Below are 22141 nucleotides of genomic sequence, written 5' to 3'. Positions count from 1 at the left end.
TGCTGTTTGCAGTCAGGCCAGGGGATGTGGACTTGAGTGGGAATGCTGAATGAGAACAGGATGATGTTTACAGTCAGGCCAGGGGATGTGGACTCGAGTGGGAATGCTGACTGAGAACAGGATGATGTTTACAGTCAGACCAAAGAATGTGGACTAGGGTGGGAATGCTGAATGAGAACAGGATGATGTTTACAGTCAGGCCATAGGATGTGGAGTAGAGTGGGAATGCGGAATGAGAACAGGATGATGTTTGCAGTCAGGCTAGAGGATGTGTCGCGCTCTGAAACACTTGTGTATGAGCGCAATACAAATAAAATATCATATCATATCATGTGGACTTGAGAGGCTAGAAGGTGTGGAATCGAGTGGGAATGCTGAATGAGAACAGGATGATGTTTACAGTCAGGCCAGGGGTTGTGTACTCCAGTGGGAATGCTGAATGAGAAGAGGATGATGTTGACAGTCAGGCCAAAGGACGTGGACTAGAGTGGGAATGCTGAATGAGAACAGGATGATGTTTGCAGTCAGGCTGTGCTGAATGAGAACAGGATGATGTTTGCAGCCAGGCTGGAGGATGTGGACTCGAGAGGCTAGAGGAGGTGGAATCGAGTAGGAATGCTGAATGAGAACAGAATGATGTTTATAGGCAAGCTAGAGGATGTAGACTTGAGTGGGAATACTGAATGAGAACAGGATGATGTTTACAGTCAGGCCAGAGGATGTGGACTCGAGTGGGAATGCTGAATGAAAACAAGAAGATGTTTACAGTAAGGCTAGAGGATGTGGACTCGAGTGGGAATGCTGAATGAGAACAGCAGGATGTTTGCAGTCGGGCCACAGGATGTGGACTCGAGTGAAAATGCAGAATGAGAACAGGAGGATGTTTGCAGTTGGGCCACAGGATGTGCACTCGAGTGAAAATGCAGAATAAGAACAGGATGCTGTTTACAGTCAGGCTAGAGGATGTGGACTCAAGTGGGTATGCTAGAAGATGTGGACTTGAGTGGGAATGCTGAAGGATGTGGACTTGAGTGGGAAAGCTGAATGAGAACGGGATGATGTTTACAGTCAGGCCAGAGGATGAGGACTCGAATGGGAATGCTGAATGAGAACAGGATGATGTTTACAGTTGGGCCAGAGGATGTGGACTTGAGTGGGAATGCTGAATAAGAACAGGATGATGTTTACAGTCAGGCCAGAGGATGTGTACTAGAGTGGGAATGCAGAATAAGAACAGGATGCTGTTTACAGTCAGGCTAGAGGATGTGGACTCGAGTGGGTATGCTAGAAGATGTGGACTTGAGTGGGAATGCTAAAGGATGTGGACTTGAGTGGGAAAGCTGAATGAGAACAGGATGATGTTTACAGTTGGGCCAGAGGATGTGGACTCGAGTGGGAATGCTGAATAAGAACTGGATGATGTTTACAGTCAGGCCAGAGGATGTGTACTAGAGTGGGAATGCTGAATGAGATCAGGATGATGTTTACAGTCAGGCTATGCTGAATGAGAACAGGATGATGTTTGCAGTCAGGCTAGAGGATGTGGACTCTAGAGGCTAGAGGATGTGGAATCGAGTAGGAATGCTGAATGAGAAAAGAATGATGTTTACAGTCAGGCTAGAGGATGCAGACTTGAGTGGGAATACTGAATGAGAACAGGATGATGTTTACAGTCAGGCCAGAGAAAGTGGACTTGAGTGGGAATGCTGAATGAGAACAGGATGTTTACAGTCAGGACAGAGGATGTGGACTTGAGTGGGAATGCTGAATGAGAACATGAAGATGTTTACAGTCAGGCTAGAGGATGTGGACTCGAGTGGGAATGCTGAATGAGAACAGCAGGATGTTTGCAGTCGGGCCACAGGATGTGGACTCGAGTGAAAATGCAGAATGAGAACAGGAGGATGTTTACAGCCAGGCTAGAGGATGTGGACTCGAGTGGGGATGCTAGAGGATGTGGACTTGAGTGGGAATGCTGAAGGATGTGGACTCGAGAGGGTATGCTGAATGAGAACAGGATGTTTACAGTGGCCAGAGGATGTGGACTCGAGTGAGAATGCTGAATGAGAACAGGATGATGTTTACAGTCAGGCCAGGGGATGTGGACTCGAGTGGGAATGCTGACTGAGAACAGGATGATGTTTACAGTCAGACCAAAGAATGTGGACTAGGGTGGGAATGCTGAATGAGAACAGGATGATGTTTACAGTCAGGCCATAGGATGTGGAGTAGAGTGGGAATGCGGAATGAGAACAGGATGATGTTTGCAGTCAGGCTAGAGGATGTGTCGCGCTCTGAAACACTTGTGTATGAGCGCAATACAAATAAAATATCATATCATATCATGTGGACTTGAGAGGCTAGAAGGTGTGGAATCGAGTGGGAATGCTGAATGAGAACAGGATGATGTTTACAGTCAGGCCAGGGGTTGTGTACTCCAGTGGGAATGCTGAATGAGAAGAGGATGATGTTGACAGTCAGGCCAAAGGACGTGGACTAGAGTGGGAATGCTGAATGAGAACAGGATGATGTTTGCAGTCAGGCTGTGCTGAATGAGAACAGGATGATGTTTGCAGCCAGGCTGGAGGATGTGGACTCGAGAGGCTAGAGGAGGTGGAATCGAGTAGGAATGCTGAATGAGAACAGAATGATGTTTATAGGCAAGCTAGAGGATGTAGACTTGAGTGGGAATGCTGAATGAGAACAGGATGATGTTTACAGTCAGGCCAGAGGATGTGGACTCGAGTGGGAATGCTGAATGAAAACAAGAAGATGTTTACAGTAAGGCTAGAGGATGTGGACTCGAGTGGGAATGCTGAATGAGAACAGCAGGATGTTTGCAGTCGGGCCACAGGATGTGGACTCGAGTGAAAATGCAGAATGAGAACAGGAGGATGTTTGCAGTTGGGCCACAGGATGTGCACTCGAGTGAAAATGCAGAATAAGAACAGGATGCTGTTTACAGTCAGGCTAGAGGATGTGGACTCAAGTGGGTATGCTAGAAGATGTGGACTTGAGTGGGAATGCTGAAGGATGTGGACTTGAGTGGGAAAGCTGAATGAGAACGGGATGATGTTTACAGTCAGGCCAGAGGATGAGGACTCGAATGGGAATGCTGAATGAGAACAGGATGATGTTTACAGTTGGGCCAGAGGATGTGGACTTGAGTGGGAATGCTGAATAAGAACAGGATGATGTTTACAGTCAGGCCAGAGGATGTGTACTAGAGTGGGAATGCAGAATAAGAACAGGATGCTGTTTACAGTCAGGCTAGAGGATGTGGACTCGAGTGGGTATGCTAGAAGATGTGGACTTGAGTGGGAATGCTAAAGGATGTGGACTTGAGTGGGAAAGCTGAATGAGAACAGGATGATGTTTACAGTTGGGCCAGAGGATGTGGACTCGAGTGGGAATGCTGAATAAGAACTGGATGATGTTTACAGTCAGGCCAGAGGATGTGTACTAGAGTGGGAATGCTGAATGAGATCAGGATGATGTTTACAGTCAGGCCAGAGGATGTGGACTCGAGTGGGAATGCTAACTGAGAGCAGGATGATGTTTACAATCAGGCCAGGGGATGTGGGCTCCAGTGGGAATGCTGAATGAGAACAGGATGATGTTTACAGTCAGGCCAAAGGATGTGGACTAGAGTGGGAATGCTGAATGAGAACAGGATGATGTTTGCAGTCAGGCTATGCTGAATGAGAACAGGATGATGTTTGCAGTCAGGCTAGAGGATGTGGACTCTAGAGGCTAGAGGATGTGGAATCGAGTAGGAATGCTGAATGAGAAAAGAATGATGTTTACAGTCAGGCTAGAGGATGCAGACTTGAGTGGGAATACTGAATGAGAACAGGATGATGTTTACAGTCAGGCCAGAGAAAGTGGACTTGAGTGGGAATGCTGAATGAGAACAGGATGTTTACAGTCAGGACAGAGGATGTGGACTTGAGTGGGAATGCTGAATGAGAACATGAAGATGTTTACAGTCAGGCTAGAGGATGTGGACTCGAGTGGGAATGCTGAATGAGAACAGCAGGATGTTTGCAGTCGGGCCACAGGATGTGGACTCGAGTGAAAATGCAGAATGAGAACAGGAGGATGTTTACAGCCAGGCTAGAGGATGTGGACTCGAGTGGGGATGCTAGAGGATGTGGACTTGAGTGGGAATGCTGAAGGATGTGGACTCGAGAGGGTATGCTGAATGAGAACAGGATGTTTACAGTGGCCAGAGGATGTGGACTCGAGTGAGAATGCTGAATCAGAACAGGATGATGTTTGCAGTCAGGCTATGCTGAATGAGAACAGGATGATTTTTGCAGTCAGGCTCGAGGATGTGGACTCGAGAGGCTAGAGGATGTGGAATCGAGTAGGAATGCTGAATAAGAACATAATGATGTTTACAGTCAGGCTAGAGGATGTGGACTCGAGTGGGAATGATGAATGAGAACAGGATGATGTTTACAATCAGGCCAGAGAATGTGGACTTGAGTGGGAATGCTAAATGAGAACAGGATGTTTACAGTCAGGACAGAGGATGTGGACTCGAGTGGGAATGCTAAATGAGAACAGGAAGATGTTTACAGTCAGGCCACAGGATGTGGACTCGAGTGGGAATGCTGAATGAGAACAGCAGGATGTTTGCAGTTGGGCCACAGGATGTGGACTTGAGTGAAAATGCAAAATGTGAACAGGAGGATGTTTGCAGTCGGGCCACAGGATGTGGACTCAAGTGAAAATGCAGAATGAGAAAAGGATGCTGTTTACAGTCAGGCTAGAGGATGTGGACTTGAGTGGGGATGCTAGAGGATGTGGACTCGAGTGGGGATGCTAGAGGATGTAGACTTGAGTGGGAATGCTGAAAGATGTGGACTCGAGTGGGAATGCTGAATGAGAGCGGGATGATGTTTACAGTCGGGCCAGAGGATGTGGACTCGAGTGGGAATGCTGAATGAGAAAAGGATGAGGTTTACAGTCGGGCCAGAGGATGTGGACTCAAGTGGGAATGCTGAATGAGAACAGGATGATGTTTACAGTCTGGCCAGAGGATGTGGACTCGAGTGGGAATGCTGATTGAGAACAGGATGATGTTTACAGTTTGGCCAGAGGATGTGGACTCGAGTGGGAATGCTGATTGAGAACAGGATGATGTTTACAGTCAGGCCAGAGGATGTGGACTCGAGTGAGAATGCTGAATCAGAACAGGATGATGTTTACAGTTAGGCTAGAGGACGTGGAATCGAGTGGACTTGCTGAATGAGAACAGGATTATGTTTACAGTCAGGCCAGGGGATGTGGACTCGAGTGGGAATGCTGAATGAGAACAGGGTGATGTTTACAGTCAGGCCGGAGGATGTGGACTCGAGAGGCTAGAGGATATGGAATCGAGTGGGAATGCTGAATGAGAACAGGATGATGTTTACAGTCGGGCCAGAGGATGTGGACTCGAGTGGGAATGCCGAATGAGAACAGGATGATGTTTACAGTCAGGCCACAGAATGTGGACTCGAGTGGGAAAGCTAATTGGGAACAGGATGTTTGCAGTCAGGCAAGAGGACATGGACTCCGGAATGATGAACGGGAACAGGATGATGTTTACAGCCAGGCCAGAGGATGTGGACTCGAGTGGGAATGCTGAATGAGAACAGGATGATGTTTACAGTCAGGCTAGAGGACGTTGACTCGAGTGGGAATGCTGAATGAGAACAGGATGATGTTTACAGTCAGGCCAGAGGATGTGGACTCAAGTGGGAATGCTGAGGTGCTTGTGCAGGCGTAACTGATACGTTCCTGGGATGCAACTAAGCAGTGCTTTTTTTATTTAAAATCTTCAATAGGTCCATCGGTCCGGACAGCAGTATTATGATGGTTCTGGAAAAGTCCAGGGAGCATAAGTAGGGAGGAACTATCATTCCTGCCTACTTAAGTTCCGTGGACTTTCCAGGATCCCGGTACACTGGATCAGATAAGTGCCTGCTAGCTACCTATGAAAAAATGTTGTTCAGTAAAAAAAAAACACCAGTTCGAAGTTAGAAATAATATGGGGTTCTTTCAGGTATTTATTCACTTGAATAACAAATGCAAAATTTGAAAGTGTGAGACTATAATACATCTAACAATGTGATACCATTTGTATTCGTCTCAATTCATGTTTCTCTCTGCCATTAGTGTCATTTTTCCTCCAAGCATTTCATTCTCTATGATGTGTCTCCTCGTTTTTCTTTCACTTTTTGCTCTCCTTTCCGAGTCTTTGCACACTCAGTGTGTGTCCTCGTAAACTCTATTAATTGGCACTGGTCCTAACAGGAGGAATGTCTCCAGACGAGTGACGTTGTTTGCAACATCACAATAGCTGTTTGTAATTTACTTTTCCCATTTATGTTTTGTTACATGTTCTTCTGATTTCGTTGAACTTTAGAGTCATTCATTTCAAACATCAATGTATCTGTATCTTTCTGTTTTTGCATTAAGGTCAAGGAAAATTAGAAGATTGTGTGCAGGCTTCTTTAAAAAATAATGTAGGCTTCCGTGTATTTTGCCAAAAAATAGTCTTTATAATTATACTGATATTGTTCATAATGACACGAATACTTATCAATAATTTAATAAATGTTATGTCAGACCTCTATTCCAAATATCTTTGTCTTGAGCAAAAATATAGTAAGTTACTAACCAAATCAGAATTACAGAAATAATCAGTTCATCTATCCTGGAATGGTGGCAAAAATGCATATTTTACATGTGTATATCAAATTTTAAAAAAATAATGGAAGAAAAAATATATCAAGAAAAGCACTTATATTAGTCTGCATTAGAAAGATATGCAGCAAAACTAATGGATGTGCAGAAAAACGCGCCATCTTTTGCTCACGTTTGCCTGCAGCTTAGCAGGGTCGTTTTTTTAATACAGTGCATTTGCAACATGTCCTAGGATCATTGGTCCGCTTCTTGCGCGGGAATCATCTACAAAGTGCACGCGGCGGTCTACACCCGGGTCATGACCCAGGAGAAATAAATAGCTTTGCTGGCAGCAGCGCACGAGCGGCCAGCCACATGCCCTAGAAATGGTGTCTCCTACACTTCGCCAGAAGGTGGCAGGCAAGTGCAGGATGCGTGAATGCGCCTCAGTAGGGTGTTCGACTCCTAGCAGGTGACAGAGGCCGACTCCGACCTGCACGCGCCCCCTGTTCACAGCAGTGCAGCCTGTCGTCTGACTTCACTTAACAAACTGAGTTCAAACCCTAAAATATAGCCCATAAATAGAGGAATACAACTGGAACAGAAGTAAGAGGTTTAAACAGAGGGGTGACGGTTCGCAATACATATGTGACACAGGCCAATCTCAAATGACAGACGTGGAACATATTCTTTCTGATATGTTACTCATCCCGCAGACTCCTTAGGAGAGCCGTATGGCAGATGAGACACCGAAGATGGAGAGAAAAAATGAGAAAATAGGAAGTGAAAGGGAAAGAATGAAGGAAGTGAGACACTCAAAGTGAGAACTCTTCCGTTTTCTGCGCTATATTTTAGAGGGTGAAAACTGTTAAGTGAAGTCAGACGACTGTTCTGCTGTGAACAGAGAGCGCGCGCGGGGGTCTGCACCAGGCCATGGAGTGTTCGAGGTCTGGTGACTCTAAACTCCGAGCTTCTGTTTTTTCCTGTCCCGGCGATTTTATTGAAATGACCCTGCCGTCTGCGCTCACATCACGCCATTTCTTTTGATCTTTCCCAGGACTTGCACCTTTGGACCGACGAAGCGCCTTACCTCTGCCCCCACCTCCACTAGTCGACATGAATGGTAAGATTTAGAAACATCGTTTAAGAACATGCATTGCTTTGAACTTTTCAGTGGAACATAAAAACCGATGCTGGTAAAAACATCTGTTTCCTAGCATACATGATCTTGTAAAGAATGTGCCGAGGGTCAAGGTCAGGGAATACAGCTTTTCGATGGGATTGACACAAAGTATGAAGGACAGAGTTAATAATAGGTGAAAAATGTGAATGCTAGAAAAGTGTCATTAGTCCCTAGTGGCAGCCAGTCAGATTTCCAGTAACAGGTGCTGACGTTGACTGCGCATGTGCTCATTCTGAGGCATCTGACAGCGTCGCCTCCCACACCTCCCCTCCTATAGCCAGCCCATAGCCCGTTTAAAGAAAAACAAATAATAAAGACTGCGTCACTTCACTTGCCTCGCGCTCGCTGTCTTCCCTTTCATCAGAGGCGTAGACAGGGTAGGGCCTGAGTGGTCAAGGCCCATCCAAAATGTGTAAATGCCCACTCAGCAGGGTTGTGTGGGCATTTACAGATGTCAATGACGCTGTGGTGGGCCCAACTACTTTAGCTTCAGGCCCCACTTGTTAGACAATCCTGGCTACACCTCTGCCTTTCATCTGCTTCAGACGCACCTTCTTCGATGCGCCCCATCCCCCATAGACATAGACATTGTGCTGTTTCTAGAGTTCCTTTTGCTTTTTTCACGCCTGATATCTTTTAGGTTTTTTGTTCTCCTTTTGGGGATTCGTTACATGCTCCATGGTCTTGAGACTGTTAATACCAGATGGCGGGCCACTACCAGCCTCTAAGGCCCATGGCACTGGACATAACAGCGTAATTAGTACCCGTTTGGGTGCATGCAACCAATGAGGTTGCTCAAAACACAAGCTTTACCTGCCGTATAAGCCTCGTTCCTGAAGAGGGTAATTGATGCTTGTGGGCACCCACAAGCATTGCGTCCTCCGCTTGACTGTGCCTTCACCCCACCCCATCAACTTTGTAAAATTACAAAATAAAATAGAGTCACAAACACTTCATTGATCGCATGTGCCACCCCTGGTCCCCCCTCCCGTCCACGCCACTGCATCTGTTTCTGTATACCACGGTACCATGAAAATGGCAAAGGCACTGGAGCTTGGGCACTCATTTATATATATATATATTTACCTAATCCTGTAAACAGTAGTCGTCATGTTCATATAATTGTGTTACAGCCTGGGGACTGTAATCAGTGTTATCCCTTCCACTTGTTATATGTCGTTGGCTTCATGTGGGACCCATAACATAGCCCGTGGGCGGCAATGCCACTCCATGCACAGTCAGTGTAGCAGCTTTCTGCTCAGTCCAAGTCTCATAGCTGTTGGATCATTTTCTGAGTTCTGCAGGTGATGATATCTGAAGCTTTCATAGATGACTGCTAATATAAATCTCTCATATACCAGGAACCAGATGCACTGTAGAATGGTGCTTTACTGAGCATTGGATCATGTGCCATAAAAGCAGAAATTCAAAAGCCCATGCCAGGCAATAGGATTAGCAAGGAGATGTCAGGGGCTTTGCTATGCTCTCGTACAGGAGGAATGTGGCACTCTCCCATTCGGTGACACACATGGGATGTCAACACAAGGCATGGTAGAAGGCATCTGTCACACACATCACCATGAGATGAAAGGGTGAGAGATGTAGGAGAGGGAGAGTAAGTTAAATGTTGATCGAGTGACATGTTATTGTTGACATTCTTCCCTCTACTGTCATGAAATAATGCATCCCAGCTGCACCTCTCCCATTCCTGAGCATCATCAACTCCTCCTCCTGCTGACACATCTTTCTCCCCTCCATGAAAACTTCAATCATCCAGATTGTCATGCGACCATGGGGCTCCCTGAAAGAAGTGGCCCCTGTCGATTGGCTGTCTTAGATCTCTTGGCGGCATTCAGTAGATTTGATCACAAATTCTGGCTCTTCATGCTCCACTCAGGCGTGGGCCTTCATGATACTTTGCTTAGCTGGTATGCATCTTTACTCTTCAACAGACAGCAATACACCCAACTTGTGTAGTCCAGATCACACAGTCCCAGTCAATGGTGGGTTCCCCCAAAGTTCGAACCCATCACCCATACCATTCACCTTTTATATGAAACCTCTGGGGAGCGATAGTCCGTGGAAGGCATAATACTGCATTACCATGCTGCTAACACCCAGCTTCACCTCAGAATGTCTACAGTCAGAGACATTCATTCACTGAGATCCTGCCAAGACACCATTCAAACATGAGTGCCCACCTTCTATCTTAACCTAAATTCCACTAAGTTATCCCTTGGGGTAAACTCCAGCCCCTAATTGAGGATTGGCATTCCAAAATGCACCTTGATGCTTTCTTCCCAACCCTCACATCTAGTGCGTGCCAAGACTCTGGACTTCAACATAGTCCCCATCCTGACCTACAAGCAGCAAATAAAGGAGAAATCCCATGTGGCATGGTACCGAGTGACCTTCATCCAAAAGATTAAACAATTTTTCGACCCAACGTCCACTCTACAGTGCACACTCCCGTATCGACAGGGCAATTCCCTGTTCACTGGCCAATCCAGTTCCACCCTCCACAATTTGCTTTCCAAGTTGCAGCTCACCAGATGTTCGATCAGTCCACCCCCGCCCCCCCCACACTGTCACTTTTCAGATCAGTGTGGATCATCTGTAAAGCCCATAACTCAGACAAACCAACCTAGCTGAATGTGAAAGTACACATAGGCAGACACTCTCACATCACCTGCAGCTCCAAACCCAAGCTACTGGAGATTAAAAAGTCCAACAACAAAAAACAGAAGACACACCTGATCATTCTATGCACCCTACCTTTGGAATGCCCTGCTTCTGAGACGTACCCCTACCTGCAACACTTTAGGTACGAACAAAAGCTAAAAACCCTCTTTCCCTCCACTTCCCTTCATCCATCTTACAGCCTCCCATCCACGAATGCCCGCCGTACTATCGCAGACCCCTCTTCTGGGCTACATAAATGTCCAAGCGTGCGTCTGTAACCCTGCATGTGTTATGAGGCAATCATCTGTCCTGCGTAATGTAAGGCTCTCTTCTGGCTCCTGGAGTGATATCTGCATTCTAACCTTAAGTCCTGCATGCTACGCCAACGTTAAAGACAAAAGGGGCCGTATTAAAGGCCATGAGCTGTCTCCAGGCCTTTAATGCCCTTTCATTAAAGCTGTATTCAAATTCGTGCCGACAGGTGAGATTTGTTTTAGTGAGGGGGAAGTTGTTTGAGCTTTGAAAGTAATGCGCTCTGAGCATGAGCAAGATCCCCACACTGTAAAAAACTGGTATGCCTTGCTGTCATGGAAAAGAAAGGAAGATCCTACACAAATTAAGGTGCCCCCTTTTGATTTCCATGGCCACAGAGGAAAGCAGGGGAAGACTGCATCACTGACTGAAGAAGACGCTGCAGGTTGTGCTCCTGCCACAGGACAGGTACATTAAAAAAGAAAACAGTACAAGAGATGTACTGAGCTCCTCGGGTGGCTTGGGACATGGCACTTTGTGGGCGGTTTTTGCCTGGGTTCCGAGTAACCTGATTGGCTGGCGAGCACCTTGTAGGTGTATATATACACATAACCCCAATAATCCAACATAATTAATTATTTAGCAGGTAAAAAGTGAAAGATTTTAAGATTCTGCTACAAACTAAATCTTGGATACGAAGGACACTAAATGTTGCCGGCTTGAGTTGAATCTGCCTTGCATCCGATGCTAATGAGCTCTGATGACCAGTCCATGTGAACCCGATCACATTTATAGTGGCGCCTCCTGGAAACAGGGAATGTAACTGAGCAAATGAATCCACTGCCAATTATGCCCTTTGACTCCAAAAGCTTTAGGAGTGGCCCCCTTTGAAAGGGCAAAGTGAACTATGTTGTCTTAAAAACACGGTGAACCGCATGAATCGCAACACACTGGTGTTTGTTTTGTCTTTCAATTTCTCACACCCTGCTCATAACTGCCTGCTCTCTTGCCCCTAGAGCCGCCCAACCACCTTCCTCCTGCAGTCCCCTCAAATCTAAACATGATGGCAGTCAACATTCCAAACCCGGACATCACATCGTCGCGGTACAGGGGGCTGCAGCCCCCAGTCACCACCAACAAGAAGAAAGAGAAGAAGGGAAAGAAGAAATTCTCCAAGGCGGACATTGGTGCTCCCTCTGACTTCAAGTGAGTGATGTTGATGTGACCCACTTTACTTTGTGCTGTTTGATATAATGGAGCCGAGATTATGTTTCAGCATTCTCATCATCATAAAGAACTTTATGAGGCCGTAAGGCCATGAAATTCCATGAAACTCAAGATAGCATAAACAAAAACATTCACCAGTTTTAGCAAATAACTCACATAATCGCAGTTACATTTGCCCCAAAATTCCCAATCACAGTCCCAGCAGCGGCCAACTTCCATCAATCTTGTATATTTCCTGTGCCCCTGTTCTGTTACAACTCCTCTGGGGCCGTCTCCCCAGTGGCAACACATTTGCCCCAGAGAACACAGAATAGTGGGGCCTAACTACAGTCCAAAGATCTGTTTTGAGAACAAAATGGGGGCTGATTCGAATTGAACTGCTGATTGATGGAGAACTTTTCATATTGATGCCCAGGATGCCACAGACTATACCATGGTCCCAAAAATCTACCCGGATTAAATCATAATCATTCTCCCCCTGGTAATAGAGCCTGGTGCAGTCTGAGATACCCTCCCGGGATACAAAGAAACAGCCACGTTCAGTGCGCAACCAGTGCAGGCATTTATTTATCAGCGCCTCCCCAGATTCTTGTTCATTGCTAGAAGTTTTGGGAACTTGATGCAAATACACTGTGCCTCTCCTTGGTCCCTGCCCAGAACATATTCTGCAGGACCTGGCACGAGTCACCTAAATGGGATTGTTTTGTGCCACAGGGTCAACCCCAACCCGTAGCTTGTTGGTTAATGATTTGATTCTGGCAGCCTGGGCTAGTTCCCTAAGCATATGCTGCTCGGACCTTTGTGCCTCTTTACGCGATGTTGATAAGGCCAATCCAGGGCACTCGGTCTTGTGTGGATCCAAAAGCGTCTGCTTAGTCATAGCTTCCAAAGACACGATCATTTCTCCACTTGCACGGGCTGTCCCCATCGCACTCAAGTTCATATCGATTTTAACAATGACCGGGTTGGGCAATGTAGGCGCCCCGTTGGGTAATTAGTCTCTATACCATCTCTTCCACCTTCCTTTCCCCTTAAGGGCCCCCACAAAGCCCCCCTTCTCGCCTGGGCCTTAATAAGGACCAGTTATAGCCTCTTTACTTCACAGAGTTCTAACAAGACAGTTCGACAGTCACAAGCACAGTATTTGCATAATCCCCCGTCAGCTGGGCCATTGGTGGGTAGAGAAGATGAATCAAATATGGTTGGGGTACATAAATGGCTGAGGCCCTAGGACAACATATTTTCAGGATAATTCCTGCTTTGGTCAGAATCTGTGGGTTGAGAACTGATTTTAGGCGCTATATCTTTGGCGTAGCACTGTGTGATCTATACAGTTTCAATAATTTCAGGGACAAGAAACGTATTCATTTTGGGCTGGATGAGCTGCGGGTCCGGGTGCAATAGATATAGCAAATTCATATTTAAACTGGATCTCCTTGTATATGGAATCATAGTATCTTCATCCTTTGGGGTCACTGATCTTTTGAATCAATAGTCCAAGCATTCCTGGGCGACGCCCTCTCCCCCAAAATGAAGTCCAAATTTGAGGTAGCAATACAGGTGGTTGTACAGTTCAGTTCGGAAATCCCTGGTTCTAGTACATGCTCTGGTTCATCCTCGGGCACTAAGCTAATTATGTCCATACTAGTTTTGCCATCCAGGAGTTTTGTAATTCATGGGATCCACGCCCAAAAATTGGATAATTTCCTTAATCAAAGAATAAGCTTCCCCTGTAATTTTCGAATAGCCAGGGAGATATTTCTTTCCAGTACAAGCATCACACCACCAACGTACGCTTAACTGTCAGTATCTTACATTTGTGGACTGCTTGGTCTTCCACCATGTTAGTGCTGCTGCATGGTGAGTCAGGGGCATTTGGGTCAGGAATCATGCTGCAGGGGTTGAAACTTCTCACCTGTAAATCCATTTCTCCCGGCACAGCTTCTATTATTGAGCACAAAACCGGACCAGTAGAATAGCCTTCTTCTCGGGCTGACAAACTCCCTTTGGGATGCTGAACTCCCACTCCAATTCCATCGCAGGCTTCACCCTACGGGGATAAGCCAGGATAGTTGAGAGGGGGGGACATGGCCCAGGCAAACTTCCTGATGGAGCGGGAGCGATACGCCGTACTCCCATGCCCTTTCCCCCACTGACTTCACCATGCGGGGGGAGGCCAGAATAGTTGTAGAGTGGGGGGCGTGGCTCAGGCAAACTTCCTGCTGGGGCGGGAGCGAAACGCCGACTCCCGCGCCCTTTCCCCCACGGGCTTTCAGCATTCTGTTTTAGTAACTGTTTGGGTGCATTCAATAATGAGGGATCATTCTGTGGTAGTTATTAGTTCAATGGGAGGGATGATTCAATGTTGTTTCTCAGTATTGCTTTAACAGTGTGCTCATACAACTCCCTATGTCTATATTTTTGGACCAAATAAGAAACAACTAGCTTGGGGTAAATTCACCCAGTAGCTTTTAAAATATTCAACAGAGAAGAGTGCCGTTATTTGAAGGTGGACGCTTTGAGGAGCCCGGTGCCTCGGTGTGGCTAAATCCTGCTATCAAAATAGATGGCAAGGTGGTCTTTTGGGCAGATTGGTTTCTGGGTGGGGTGATGTGGGTTACTGATCTGTTTACAAATGGTCGTTGGATGAATGCAAGGGAATTGCAGCAACAATATGGTATTGAAAACTTTAGACCCTTTGATTTTGTGAAGCTTAAACGTGCGATTGGAGTTGTGGATTTGGAGAGGAAAATTGCACTGGATCTGTTTGCAAGGAATTTGGTTGGTTCGGGTGGGGGACTGGCCAGTCGCCTGTATAAAGCATTTGTGTCGTGTTATCAGGGAAATGATTCTTTAAGAGAGGAATGGGGCAGGAGAATCGGATTGGATATCACAGAGGGCTTATGGCAAAACATGTGTGTGAATGTGAAGTTGTGCTTGCTGGGACTCACAGAAAGATCGAGACAGATTAAAATTCTTAATCGAATTTATTGGACGCCTGAGAGAATGTGTAACAGAGGGTTGTTGGAGAGTGCAGATTGTTGGAAATGTTCATGTTAGATTGGTACGATGGAACATCTATTATGGGATTGTAGGCTGGTGAGACTGTTTTGGTGTGAGATTGGACGTGTGTGTGATGAAGTGATTGTTGGTCTCCCGGTATTGAATTTTAGTGTGATCATATTGGGGAGTGATGAGTCTTTGGATGATCTCACTCAAAGTGAGAAGAAGTGGTTGTTCAGAGGGGCGATGACTGGTAAAAGAATTATATTGAGGAACTGGAAGAATGCTTTGACATTGAATGTGGAGACGTGGTTGTCTGAGATGCATGAATTGGCAAATATGGAGAGAGTGATGTATAGGAGACTTGGTAAATTGGCTTTGTTTGAGAAAATATGGGGTAGATTTTTGCAGTTGTTTTAAATTGACATTATAGTTGTTTGGTGGGGGGGTAATTGAGAGATGTATTTGAGATGTTGGGGATGTAGGGTATTGTATATCTCGCTGTGTACATAGTACTGTGTAAAATGTTGTGCTTTTCTTGTGTTTTTCTTTTCATGTGTTATTTGATATACGCTGATTGTATTGGGATTTGTTATGGATGTTGTGTAAATAAAGTTTAAAACAAAAAAAAACAAAAAAATAAAATAAAAACAGAGAAGAGTGCCCCTGCTCCTTAAAACCTTTATATTGGCCTTGGTTCTTTGCAGCATAGAGGCTGGGCGAGGCTAATAACTTTTGACTTGCTGGAAGGATTTGGATGAAATTTTCCAAACAAAAGTTTGTCAATGGCCACCCAAACTGGAAATTGTGGGAACAATTCATTACAAAAATGAAAACATTTTTAAGAGAACATAAAAAGGCAGTTTTCAGCCTACTTCCATTTATTTTCCCATATAGAAAATGTGCAGTTTTGGAACAGCTGGAGCGGGAAAACCACTTGGCAGATTTGGACCAAACAAGAAACAATTTGGGCACAAAGCATTGACTTAATATCCTTGACTGGTTTGGGATAAATTCATCCAGTTGTTTTTAAAATAGTCAACAGAGATATGGGGGCACCCCCTGTTCCTTAAAACCTTTATATCTATCGGCCTTGGTGCTTTGCTGGAGAGAGGCTAAGAGGCTTTTCAGCAATGAAAAGCTTTCATTTCTTTTTGCTCAATGCAAGTGATTCCTGCGATATTACCGGAAGAAGCTGTAAATCAAAGAACTTAATACAATTTTTGGAAGAGGAAAAGGGATGTCATTCAACTTTCAAATGAACTCCCCACGACCTTTCAGAGTCTAATAACGTTCTCAACTTCAGAAAGAGACTCAAAACTCTTCTGTTTTTTGAGTCACTCGAAGTGCAACACTGATTGTTTTGAACAACAGCACTTAGATGGCCTGCCTGTAGGCACTATATAAATACCAATAGCAATCACATCAGGCTAGAGGTTGGGAGTGGTGAAGAAAATACTGTGGGAAGTTGGGGATTTGGAGGTAGTTTGGGGAGCCAGTTATGGGTAGAACATTTTTGGTTTATCTGGGGAAGACTGCAGGAATCTCACGTGATTACCGCGGCAATGCCGCAAGACGCACCCAGACATTTTTTTGCGTCACTTGAAGCGATGAGTTATAAGGGGTAATAGGAGCGGCTTAGGTGAAGGAAAAGGCAATTGAGTGGAGTGAAGGGACCTGGAAAAAAGAAGGGGGACACATGTTGAGTACTATTGAGGACGTGGAAGACTTTTTAATTCAGAACTATTTTTCATGTTATGGAGGGATTCATTGAACCGCCACTCTTCCGCAGGAATTTCTGTTGTTGGAAATTATTACTGTGAATTTATCACAGGAATAAGGAGTTAGAAAAATAAAGGTTTAACATCTGCATTGCCTTCTTCTACTGGGCAGGGGGCAATGGGTGCTTGGTAACAATTAATGGTTTGACAAAAGGAAGCTATTGGTGCAACACATGCAGAATCCACAGCCGAAAGCCATAGCTAGTGAGACCTCAAGAAACTATGCAACATGTTCGGTAATGGCCACTGGCCATGGCTAGTGGGCCCAAAAGAAAACTATTGGTGCAACATGTTAAGTGGCCACGGCCAAAGGCCAGAGCTAGTGTGCCCTGAGCAAACTATAGTATAACAAAACCTTTGAAATTTAGTGAAAACACATTTCTTAATAGAGTTAAGGTGATTAGATTGAACGGAATAAAACCCCTACAATTCAGCACTCGCATTTCAAGCAAGTGCACTTTAACTATACGGCCCCTGTTGTGCTGTGTATACCCCCAATGGTGACCTCACTGGTGATATCACTAATTACACCACATATTGCATCAACATCACTGATGGCGTTACTAATGACATCATATAAGACATCACTGATGAGATCAATAATTACATCATATTTGACATTATTGATCATATAAGTTAGAATAACATTGTTCACCTCTTTTGATACATATTATATTACACTTCACATTAATAACAACATAACATGGAACAACCACTGATACAAAGTATATGATTATGTGTGGAGCATTCTTTTATAGTATTTATCAATGTATACAAATAAAAATAAAAATATGTAATATACAAATGGTTTGAATTTCATGTATTAGTAAGCAATTACAATACAATTGCAGGGAAAGTACGTGATTCAGGTACATCTATTTTAGGTATTTGAAACATCATATAATAAGTATATGTAGTAGTAAAAAAAATAAGAATATATAAAAATAGAAACATGCTTAGTAGTATAGTAGTAAGCTTTATCAAAATAGCAAATGTACCCATTTAAATTTACAATTCTCCTTACTGTAATAACATTACATGAACACATTATTTTGTAAATGAAAGGTTTTATAAAAAATAATCACATACTAGCTGTTCCCGTCATAACATACTCCGTTCTAGCATATCTTAAAGATCAATATCAGTCGTTTACTCATAGGGTTACTTCTGTCCTCCTTCTTAAATATCGGAATTACCACTGATCGCTTCCAGGAAGGGGGCATAGGTCCCTGTGACTTATTAATGGTCATTGAAAAGGCTAAATGTATCAGATGGAATGAGAGGTATTGTCATGATCTCTGCTTCCAAAAGATCAGGACTTGCCCGACTCCCTTGGAAGCAGACCCATAACCCCGGTTCCGAGTGCCAGCCAGTCCCAATTGGGACCTTTTGGACCCTGTCCTGGCGCCAGTGGCACCAGGCTCATAAAGATGCCCAGTCCCAGCGCTGGAAGCGCCGGGCTCATAATGCTTGGGTGGACTTACCTGCAGCAGACCATGCTGCTTACTTACCTGCCAGTTGAATCCCTGATCCTCTTCTGTTTGGGACTACTTTTCCTGTTGGGTGGGGCAGGAGCCACTCCCTAGGTTCAGAACACTGGAACTCTTCTGGAAAGCAGGAACTCTTTTCTTACCTAGGCGTGGCTGTGGAAGGAGAGACCTAAGCACTACAGGAGGCTATTTAAACCACACCCGATGGATGAATCTTGCTTTGCGTTATTCTGCATTCTCTGCAGCAGAACGCTCATCGTGTCTTCTGCTTCTGATCCTGGGCCTAAGGGAACAAAGGCTTACCATCCTGGAATCCAGTCTTCAGCAACACCTGTAAAGACAAAGAAAGAACAGGTTAGCACTACGGTCTTCAGTGGCAGCGCATCTCTTACCTGGTCCATCGGCTGTCACCAACGCCTCGCGCTGCATTCCGGCATCTGAAAGACAAAGGCTTACCTACTCTTCGCATGCTCCGGAGGTCTTCGCACTGCATTCCGGCATCTGACAGACAAAAGCTTACCAGCTCTTCGCACGCTCCGGGGGCCTTCGGCGCTGCATCCCGCATCTGAAAGACAAAAGAAGGTGCGTTTAAAGACATTGGGCAACTTTATTACTCACGTGCCATTACTCCTTCCCACGCTGAATCCAGTGGGTATTCCAGCACCCTTCAGCTTCTCTAAAGCTCCGAACTTGTACCTGCAAGATAAAAGGGACAGTTAGTGCGCATCGTGAAGCAGGCTACAAGCGCTTACTTAAGTGCTTCCAGGCGCTTCTATTCCTCAGGCGGGTTCGATCCTCAACTCTCATCAGCCCGCCATCCGCCATCGCCGGAACCCTGCAAAACAAGAGATATCATTACAAAAGACTTTTAAGACATTTGAAGTGCCCAGAACTTACCGTTCGTGCAGTTAACGACGGACAGCAGTCCTCTGAGGTCAAGAGGCCTGCACCCTTATCCAGTGAAGAAACTGGTTACGGCACCCTGCCCCGAGGCAGATGGAGAGCTCGGCGTTCACTTACCTAAGACATCTTACTCTTCGAGTCAGACATACAGTGCACAGAGGTCCAGCCCAAAGAGCCAACCGTGTGTTACACATCACCTTTGAAGATACGGCATTCACCCAGTCAAGACCGGCGCCTCTGCGGGAATCAGGTGAGCGTTACAGGTATGTGCGGTATAAGAACAGTATCTAAGTTCCATCGATCACAAAGTCCTCTATGATGTGTCTTTGTAGATGCGTAATTGTCAACCTTGTTCTATTGCAGAGTGCCCGTGATGGCATAAGATTGCGTAGTAGCATGATTACAGCACCTACTTACAGTTTTAGCTCCTGTGGAGGCATTCGTCATACAGCGTTCCACTCTTTAGAGACTGAAATGTTGAGCCGTTAATAACTGTTCATTAACACTGGAACCGCCGTGCCCTGTGTGAAGAAAAGTGGTGGTGTAAACCGGATGGTGAGACACGGTATCCCCTTCCCTGTAACACCTTTGCCTCATCCTACCAGGTAGTATACTTAGGAACTCAACGCCCCCTTTCAAAACATGAACACTTTCTTACAGAATGCTTGCTATGAGAGAAAACGGAGCCGTATACCTGACATGTCCCAATACTATGGTCAGGCAGGGTTAGGCAATTACCAGGACACAGTTTTGTCTTAACTTGTTTCCCGCTCTTCTCTCATCGGTACTAGGACGAGTTTATCTCTGCTTATAATAACTCCCTCTCAGTGTTCAGGTAAACCTGTTGCTCTTATTACCTTCTGCACTGTGGGCTAACATCTCTGGTACCTGTAGGGATTTTCTTTCTTCCTCCACTTCCTGGCTGCTCCACGGTTCACTCTCACATCTTTTGTATTTGCTTCATACGCGGTCAGCTCCAGTGTCGTTTTGGGTCTATTGGGGGAGTCGCTTTCTCCCTCTGGTGGTGTCGGCATTGTTCCACAGGACAGTTGCCCACCACGGTTTTCGCACGGCCACGCCACCACCAAGCACTCTACTCGAGGGCCCTTGGATGTCTTCTCTTCTCACACAGGCCTCACAGAGTTTCTCTCAGCATCTCTCGCCCCGTCGTCTGAGCCATTTTGAATTACACAGGCTTGGCGCTCCTCGTCAGCTCTGCCTCCTTCAGCCCTATTACGCACAGGGGGCTTCCCCTGTCTCCCTCGGCTCTCTGTTCTCCTTCTCAGTGGTGAGCTGTTCCTTTCCAATCTCCTCAGCATAGTCCATTGCAAGTTTTCATTTAAAGGGTTAGCTTCAATTTCATCTTGACAATTATATTGGTTCACTTTATCCTTATTTAAATCATGGAACTTATAATGTCCTGGTAGTTCAGACAAGTCCATATAAGCAATCACGTGGAGGGCATTAGGGGGTTCCTCACGGGAAAGGGAGTCATTGTCCCCAAAGGGGGAGTCTCTGCCAGTGAGGTCCCAATTACCTTGATCCCTGAGGGAGGGTATTGCGGAGTGGCCACACCTCCCCTAGCCTCACAGGGGGAAGGCTCTTCCTTGGGAAGAAAGGACAAATTCCCTCGATTCGTCACACATTCCGGAAAAAACGAAAAAAACGTTCTTCTGCTGATCATTTCACAGCTGTGTTTTCTGGCTCTCTTAGTTTGATATCTGCACCCATATATAGGTTTGCCTGTCCGGTTCCTATGGAATTCTAGCACTTGATGAATACTCAAGTAACAAATAACATTACTACTTCACAACCCCCACTACCACTACCTCCACTTACAAACACTTCACCTCCTTCTCCTACTTTACCTCCATTACACTCACTCCTCACACTCATGCACAACCACTCCACAGTACCCTCTCTCCAATAACCGCCACAATCCTTCCACGCTCTCCGCCTCGGGTCTCTCAGACTTCCTCCTCCACCTCCTGTACTCACGAAATTACAATCTGCCTTAACTATCCCCAAGCTTACCTTTTAAATATGCCACCCTCTCGCAGAATTGGCCAACTTACCCTGACCAATCACTTACATGGTCTTCAGGTGTGTGACAGGGGAAGGACATGTGGAGGGCTCAAAAGGGCTTGTAAGCCAAACCCATGTTCCATGTGGCCTTGCTGCATATCTACTGTGGGCCGCAGGGAGGCTTATGTGAAACGTCTCTTCCCAAATTTTAAGGCCTGTTTGCAGACCTATTTTTATTTTAGAACTCCCTGTTGAGCTTGTGGCGTTGGTAGGGACTTCCTGGAGGCCTTTATTTATACAAACTCTTTGGTGGATTAGTGGCTCATACTTCTGGGCCTGGGCTCCAGCAGACACTGTGACGACCCATGGCTCCTCCCGTGGCTCCTCCTCATGTCTCGTGTGGCGGCCCCGCAAAGCGCCCCCAGCATCTCGCTGTGGCTTCGGGTCACCACCTTTTTCTTAAATTTATCTTTTATTTGTGGTTGGTTTATTGCAAACCTTTCACATAACAAAATCCTAAAATACAATTAATTCGATCTTATAAAACCAGGATCATCATCATTATTACAACATGAACAAATTAATAGATAACCTCTTCTAAAGAATTAAAAACATCATCTAAAAATGTTATCCGTGCAAAAATCAAAGATGTGTTTTCACCAGCTTAAACATGCTCCACCATTCCTCAAGAGTTAGTGAAGTAACATTCTCAACACATTTTCTCAGATAAACTGATCTTAACAAAGTCAAGTTAGGACATTCAGTTATTATGTGCTTCAATGTGTCAACTGTACCCGAATCTAAACACCATCTACACCCCTTATCCGTCCAAGGATGTTGTTTCCGAGAAAACAATACCTCTGTGGTTGCGTACAGATTCAATATTAGGTGGAGAAACCGGTTCCAGTGATAAAGGC

The 22141-nt window shown here is 45.4% G+C and overlaps 1 protein-coding gene across 2 annotated transcripts in view; it reads left to right on the top strand.

Moving 5' to 3' along the window:
* WAS (WASP actin nucleation promoting factor) overlaps positions 1–22141 on the top strand; it is a 372670-nt gene that overhangs the window by 189454 nt on the left and 161075 nt on the right. The window contains exons 6-7 of one of the 2 annotated variants that reach the window (XM_069647523.1): positions 7736–7801; positions 11812–12001. In XM_069647523.1, the coding sequence (XP_069503624.1) occupies positions 7736–7801; positions 11812–12001 (256 nt within the window). The remainder of the gene's footprint in view (positions 1–7735; positions 7802–11811; positions 12002–22141) is intronic. The other variant, XM_069647524.1, reaches the window with a different exon arrangement.

The sequence above is a fragment of the Ambystoma mexicanum genome, chromosome 2q (assembly GCF_040938575.1).
Source record: "Ambystoma mexicanum isolate Mex_15411 chromosome 2q, UKY_AmexF1_1, whole genome shotgun sequence".
In the NCBI taxonomy this organism is placed as follows: domain Eukaryota; kingdom Metazoa; phylum Chordata; class Amphibia; order Caudata; family Ambystomatidae; genus Ambystoma; species Ambystoma mexicanum.
Note: the sequence above shows the minus strand (reverse complement) of the source record. Positions and strands in the feature narration are given on the sequence as shown.